Here is a 7,913-nt window from a genome sequence, read left to right as displayed (position 1 = left end):
GGGGGGGGTGTACAGGGACAATGATGGCATACTTGGACTTGTAGTTCCTTAGCTGATTTATATGTGTGGGGGTGGGGGGTAGAGTTCCAGTGGATGTTTATATAATATGGGGGGGCGAAAAAAAGTGTTCTGCCCCGGGCGCCAATAACTCTGGTTACGCCACTGCAGCTATGTTGTCCTAGATTGTTCACTTCTCCCGCCTTCTCCAAACTCTTCACCCTTTTGTGAATAACCTTGACAATGAATATAGACATTTAAAGATACAGGGTGAGAAATGTTAAAAAGGCATGCAGAACCAAATATGACATTTTTTTATGACCTTAATGCTCCTCTGTCAGTTGTTATTGCTGTCTGTCTCCCCATTAGGAGGAGGCAACCCTCACTTTGTCCTTCTTTCCATTATCACTGAGAAAGACAGGGAAAGAGAGTTGTATCTTCCAATGGGGACACCAGTTCCAGAATTCCCCTCACTTTGGGAGAGTTATTCTAACTTCCTGTTGCATCTTTTAGACAGGACGTGAAGGCAAATTTCCCCAATGGTATAAAGACAGCGAAAAATAACTTGGCAGCAGTGTACTGTTAACCCTTTCCTGCTCTATCCAAAGCTTTAAAAAAAAAGGTTTTGCTTATACAGATTAGGAACAATAGGAAACCAAAACAACTGTTCTGCCAAATTACACCAATGTGAATGTACTATAAAAAGCTTTAGATTTAAAGGGTTTCTAAACCCTCCAGTTTTTTTGCATATATCTACTGCTGGAAAGCAGTAGATATAGGCAAAATGTTTCTTTTTTTAACGCTTTAAAGGAGGTAAATACTTACCTGTGTCTTCCCCGCGCTCCCGTCCGAAAATCTGAAAATTCTCAGGAGACGAGGAGAGTCACAAGGTAAGTACATGGACGCTTGCACCAGACACCATGGGACAGGAAGTACCAGCAAGGACAGAAGAGTCAGCGCTGGATCGAAGACCCGCAGCAGCGCTGGAAAGAAGGCTGAAAACGGCAGGAAAGAAGATCAGATTAATAGACATCATTTAAGGTAAGTACTTTAATTAACATTGGGGGGAGGGAAAAAAACTGTTTGCCTTTAATGTCACTTTAAGGGTGACATACTCTAAAATACTAAAACAAAATGCACATCAGCATACCAAAATCAACACATTTTTATTATGTGTACTAGTGAATACGTCTAGTAAGTGTGACACAAGACGGAGTCTAAAAAATATAAACGTATTATGCAGAACTTCAGCTGCCCACAACAAATATGGCCGTCGAGGCAGCATATGACAAAGTATTGCGCGCCTTACTTCCGGTCCAGCGGTGACGTAATTCCGGCTTTGTACAACACGCTAGACAGTGTGGAGTAAAGATGACTCGCTGGGCTCGTCCAGGACATGTAAACACTCCGAGCCGGAACCGCAAGCTGTGTGCGGCCACCCCATGGGAAGAGTTGGGGAAGGCCGCCCCGAATAGAACTGGCCAACCGCCCAAGAAGAAGAAGGAGGGCGGCTATGTGAACCAGGATGTCAATGGCTTCAATGCCATGCTAAAGGATCAGCGCCGGGAGGGTCGGAGGGTGAAGAGACAAACCAGCAAGAAGAATATGATGGTGAGCAGAGCGCCCTGTGGAGTGGAGGAGCTGCTGTCCTCTCCGGGTGGATATTATCGGTCTGTGTACACAGGGTTTCCGTGTGTGTAGGTCAGAAATGTTACATTGTAACATACAAGGCACTCTTCAGAAGAAAAAAAACTTTATTGAAATGTCACAAATGACACTTCATCTCTATGCAGTGGATTGGTGAGAAGAGCTGTTGTGAGGTGCAGAGGAATGTTGTAGGGCTGCAACAACTAATTGACATAATCGATTATAATCGATTATTGAAAAAGTTGTCAACTTTGACATGTTACTGCAGCCCACCTCGGCACAGTGGCGTCCTGTGAACAGGGCGTGCAGACATTTGTGTTCTCTGTGCCATTGCAGTGAGTTTGCATTGGTCTGTGTGGATAACACAGGTCACCACACACAATCTGATATTAGCGCAGGTTGGTGGGGTGCACAGTGTCACACTGCAGCCCTTTCATCACAAACAATGTACCCCTTCTAGGCGTGTGCTGATGGCCTTTTCTTCATGTAAGATTGGTTCAGATTCCTGTACAAGTCTATAAGAACGCAGAACCTCTTTGAAGTGGATGATTTGCAGGTCAGAAAAAGGTCAACTGCAGGTCAAATGTACACTGAATTCTGAATGATCTCTGAATCGTCTCAAACTGATGTCCAATGGCACAAGGCCAAAGTTCGTGGACATAGGCCCTTAATCCATTTGCTGCAGCCCGCAGGGGGCCCTGTGAGCAGACTTAGCCGGGAGTCTGTTTACATGTGTTAAGCCGACTGTCCTCTTTACACTGGAAGTGCCTCGGGCAGATGGGTAACATCCGCAGGCTGCCAAATGTGCACCCCTATCCCCCGCTATGTTTTCCAGGCTCAGCTTCCCCTTCTGCGGGACCGGCATGGCAGCTAAAAGTGGGGAGGGAGATCAGCGAACATTCATTCGCTGATCTTCCTCCTGAATGAACCCGGAAGTGACCATGGTTGTCACTTCAAGTTCCTGAGCCGTCATTCCCTGGCCACAGGTCTGTGCTTGATCAGCTTCTAATAGACTCTAATGGAATGTCTTGTTAAAGAGAATCTGTCACCACTAAAGTGCTGTCACATTGTCTCTCGAGAGTGAGAACAATTAATTCTGGGGCCATTATTCCCAATTAACTCTAAATGAATTACCTGTAAAAGATTTTAAAGTGTCGCCTATACACAGTTTTGTGTACTCTGGTATTATGGCTTTAGATGCACTTTACTTTCAGCAAATGCTAAAGCAGCAAAAAAAAAAAGACTTCCAGTCTGTCAATCCAATTTCGCAGCCAGTAACTGGATTCCATAGACTTTGGTAGAAGGCCATCAGAAAGGGTGGGCAGTAGCTAAAATATTGTTAGCATAGTGGACGTCTGGCTTTAGGCTCTAACATTGTTCCTGTTCCACAATTTATACATTTTAAATCGGTGTTATTCAGCTTGGTAACACAAGGGCTCCTGATTTGCCAGATCATCCTAAGGGCCACAGATTGGGGACAGTTCATCAGAAATGTAAAAAATGGGACCAAAGTGGAGAGTTTGGTCATGTCAACAAATAGCATTTGTTATTCCGTTAGTCTGGAGAATAATGGATGAACTTCGATTGGACTCTGCTTGTAGCTGCCAGGCATCGGGAGTTTGGTGATTACATATGACCGGTTTCCTCCATTATATTTTCCAGGTATGTTTCCACTGTCGCAAGCCTGGCCATGGCATGGCTGACTGCTCTGAATCTCTGAGATGTCAGGAGATGGGTACAGGAATCTGCTTTCGATGTGGATCAACAGAACACGAAATAAACAAATGCAGAGCCAAAGTGGATCCAGCTCTTGGTACATGTGAGAATTATTTCTTGGGAATCCTTCGCTGCTTTGTAAATGAGAGTGCTGAGTTATGTATATCTCCATCTTATCTACAGTTATCTACATCACCAACCTTATCTCAATATCATCCAAACTGTCCTCTCCGCTCCTCTCAAGACCTCCTGCTCTCTAACTCTCTTGTCACCTCCTCCCATGCTCACTTCCAGGACTTCTCCAGAGTGTCTACCATCCTCTGGAATGCCTTACCCCAATCTGTCTGCTAATCACCTACTCTGTCTGCATACAGATATATTTTACAGTCATGGCCAAAATATTGGCACCCCTGCATTTCTGTCAGATAATACACCACTTTGCGCAGAAAATTGTTGCAATCAAAAATGTTTAGGCATTCTCATGACCCTTCCAATCTGAGAGACCTGGAGCAGTTGGTGAAAGAAGAGTGGTCCAAAGTTCCTGTAGAAAGATGTAATAAACTCTTTGATGGTTACAGGAAGCAATTTGATTTCAGTTATTTTTCCAAGAGCTGTGCTATCAAATATTAATTGAGGGTGCCAATAATTTTGTCCAGTCCATTTCTGGAGTTTTGCGCGGAATGTGTCAGATTTGGCTTTTTTTTTTGTGTCCTACCAATGCAAACAAAAGAAATAAACATGAGAATGCCGAAACATTTGTAATTGCAACAATTTTCTGGTCGAAGTGGTGCATTATCTGAGATATGCAGGGGAGCCAATATTTTTGGCCATGACTGTGTGTGTGTGTGTGTGTGTGTGTGTGTTTGTATACAGTGTATATGTGTGTATATCTATATAGATCTATATAGATCTATATAGATCTATATAGATCTATATAGACCTATATAGACCTATATAGACCTATATATAGATATATATAGTTAATATTATTTGGACAAGAACAGGGAGAGGGAGTATGTCTTTGATGGTTATAGGGTTGACTGTTATCTTTCAGTCATAACCCGTTTATGATGAAGAATGTTCTTGAAGGATGATAGATTTGGGAACAAGAAGTCCTCAGCACCTTGGAAGTGCGTGAACTTGGTGCGAAATGAGTTTGCCTAAGCCCGTGCAAAGCTATGAGTGACACACGGTCTGTTTGGCTGTAGACGGGGCGTTCCCTGCCATGCAGCTACACTTAACAAAGGTGTGGGGACTGCTCCGATTGAGTCTGGAGGGGCATTACTGACAGTTTTGCACGAGCTTGGGTGAACTTGGTGTGCACAAAGCCCACCCACATCCCTAGTTGGCACCTTTTATATGAAGATAAAAGCAGTGTCTTCCAGCTATTATTAGGTCAGGATAGTAATTGTGTACTTTTAAATGTTTCAGGAGAGTTTCCATATGCAAAATGCTTCATATGTGGAGAAATGGGGCACCTATCACGGTCATGTCCAGACAATCCCAAAGGATTGTATGCAGAAGGTATGTATATCATTCATTTTTACAAACATGCTGGATTAATACATTTCACAAACAAAACTGATTAAATGCTGAAAACAGATTTGTAATGTATTTTTATGAATGTGTTTTGTGTTTTTTTTTGTTTTTGTTTTTTTTTGTACAAGTGTCCTTTAGATCTAATTCAACAGAGTAAGAAGCTACAGTAAAAGAATCCTGTGCTGAGAGAAAAAGTGCTATAGCTGACCTTCTGAAAATGTCTCACCAACCCAGTTACTTCATTATTTTCACAGTCAACCTCTGATTTTCATGTTTGTACCTGGTCAGTGACTCGGTGTACTAAAGCCAAATGGTCAGCCAGATAGGGGTGATTTTAGATGGAGAGCTCAACAATGGCAGCCTCTATGTATGTCTTCGTAAATCATTATCAGTACTGTCAGGAAAATGTTCAGTGTTGAAAGTACGCCATCTAGAGCGAAAAAGATGGCAGCCGCCCCTTCGAGTATGTGCTTTTGTGTCTTTGGCTGCACTGGGAAAGTCATAGCTGCAATGTAATTAAAGTATCAGGAAAAGCAAGAGATTAGAACTGCCCCAAATGCTACTTCTAGCTACTTCTTGTACACACAGTCATGTTTTTAAAGTAAAAAAAAAAAAATATCTGCATTTAAATACCTTTTTTCATGTTCGGTAGCAGTCATGGGACTGTGTTCCGTAAGCTGCAGGCAGAGATTTTCAAAATCAATGGCGTAAAGATGGGAATTAACGGGGAGGAAGTGAGGACTGGTATGTGTCTGTCTGCAGTGAACGCCAACACATGCGCAATTGACAGACTCTGACAGTCACAGGATTTATGTAATGAAAAATAAACCGCCAATACTTCTGGGTGCCAACAACACTGAGTATTATTTATGTATAACAGGTATTTATATAGCACTGACAATTTACACAGCACTTTACATAGTGTACATTCACATCAGTCCCTGCCCTCAAAGAGCTTACAATCTAAGGTGTCTAACTTACATGCATACATAGAGGCCAATTTAGACGGGAACCAATTAACCTTCCAGCATGTCTTTGGGTTGTGAGAAGAAACCGGAGTACCCGGAGGAAACCCACGCAAGCACTGGGAGAACATGCAAACTCCTTGCAGATATTGACCTGGTCAGGGTTAGAACCGAGGACCCCCTAGTGCTGCAAGGCAGAATTGCTAACCAGTACGCCACTGTACAGATGAGTAACTCTTATTTGACCAGCACAGGAAACAAGGATATATTCATGGAAATGGCGGAATCAACAATCAGTTTGTTTATGTGATCGAAGCCTATGAAAAGCATGCACAATGTATTTGTGAAATATATAATGGGAATTTTGCAAAGGGCAAAATAAAATTTTCCTTCGTGTGGCACTTTAATTCTCGGAGCAGCAGCTTTTCTTTTTCTCCTCATTGTTCATTACCATAAACTATAAAATTGTTCCAATGAATAAATGTATTGAAGCTCATCATATTGTGAAAGGCCACACAGCTGTTTTCCACATTTCACTACAAACAGTAGGCAGAATATTAACTTTATCTTTCTTTCTTGATCAGGAGGAAAATGTAGGATTTGTGGATCGGTTGAACATTTTCAAAGAGATTGTCCAGAACATCAGACATCAGGTAAGATTACAAGGAGTCCTCAGTGAATGAAGAGTTTAGGGACATCAGGGCCCACAAGTCAGCGCTATGATTTAAAGTGCTGATGTCACTTATTTGTCTGGAAAAGTTGCCATTACAAGTTAACACCGCACAGTTATAATACAATTCATTAGGTTAGGAGGGCCCTGCTCCTGAAAGCTTACAATCTACAAATCATCATTCCTAATAGTGAGAAGCTGTCATGCACTGGTAGCTTTTCAACTAATCCAGATTGCATATTTTCATACAAAAGTGTAACACAATAGATCCCAGACTTTTACTTCCATGGAGCTCCAGTTTTACTCCAAACAATGTTGGGAGGCTGTCCTGTCTCAGGCAGCGCACGTTCTATGGATTGTTTCAAATTTCATTTGATGTAATTAAATCTGTCACACAATTATGGTACTGCCTTCATTTATTTCCTATTTATACCTTTTATATATTTATCTTGCTAGCATTGGATAGAGTCAGGAATGTAGGAATTTAGAAAATTAAGTAATCTTTGTCACTAATTGACTTTATAAAAATTTTGCAATACCCATCCCCCCACCTAAAATAACTTAAGATGGTAATAAGTAGAGCAATTAACTGTTGAGGCTGATCTGTCTGACATTGTGCAGTCTATATTATTTTCCAAACTGCTTGCGCAAATATCTTTTATGTGGGCAATGTTATGTTGAGGTATATGTAAACCCCTAACAGCAAATGCTTCTAATTTGCTCCCTTTTGGTCTATTATTTATATAATTGTAAGTGTTTTTTGCATACCTGTTAATTGCAAAATTAAAAATACCTGTTGATCCTACTAGAAATGTAATGAGCTGGTAACATCTATTTATATGAAGATTGTGCGGCGCTGAATCCCATTATGTGCAATAACATTTGTTGTGTCATAAAACAATACACTCTTATATTTGTGACCAAAAAGTGTCGTTATTCTTTTTGGTCACGTTTATTGGTAAAAAAAACATACATATTGGTAAAATACATACATATACAGTTGGGCAAAAAAGTATTTAGTCAGCCACCAATTGTACAAGTTCTCCCACTTAAAAAGATGAGGCCTGTAATTGGAATCATAGGTAGACCTCAACTATGAGAGACAAAATGAGAAAACAAATCCAGACAAATCACATCGGCTGATTTGGAACAAATTTATTTGCAAATTATGGTGGAAAATAAGTATTTGGTCACCTACAAACAAGCAAGAGTTCTGGCTCTCACAGACCTGTACCTTCTTCTTTAGGGCCTGTTCACATGAGATCAGGTCCTGATCAGCAGACGTGGAGCTGCTGATGCATTGCGTTTTTGGCCGCGTTTTTGATGCGTTCCAGCAAAAAAAAAAAAAATTTTTTTTTTTTTTGGGGGTGGGGGTGTTA

At 41.3% G+C, this 7,913-nt stretch overlaps 1 protein-coding gene across 1 annotated transcript in view; it reads left to right on the top strand.

Moving 5' to 3' along the window:
* Window positions 1-1,326: 1,326 nt before the first annotated feature.
* Window positions 1,327-7,913, top strand: part of ZCCHC9 (zinc finger CCHC-type containing 9) — an 8,335-nt gene continuing 1,748 nt past the window's right edge. The window contains exons 1-4 of the mRNA XM_018557211.1: window positions 1,327-1,608; window positions 3,307-3,457; window positions 4,792-4,884; window positions 6,449-6,517. Coding sequence (XP_018412713.1) covers window positions 1,369-1,608; window positions 3,307-3,457; window positions 4,792-4,884; window positions 6,449-6,517 — 553 coding nt within the window. The 5' untranslated portion in view covers window positions 1,327-1,368. The remainder of the gene's footprint in view (window positions 1,609-3,306; window positions 3,458-4,791; window positions 4,885-6,448; window positions 6,518-7,913) is intronic.

Source organism: Nanorana parkeri, unplaced genomic scaffold, assembly GCF_000935625.1.
Source record: "Nanorana parkeri isolate BGI_ZX_2015 unplaced genomic scaffold, ASM93562v1 scaffold272, whole genome shotgun sequence".
Classification (NCBI taxonomy): Eukaryota; Metazoa; Chordata; class Amphibia; order Anura; family Dicroglossidae; genus Nanorana; species Nanorana parkeri.
The sequence above is the reverse complement of the archived record's forward strand: the minus strand, read 5'-3'. Positions and strand labels throughout refer to the sequence as shown.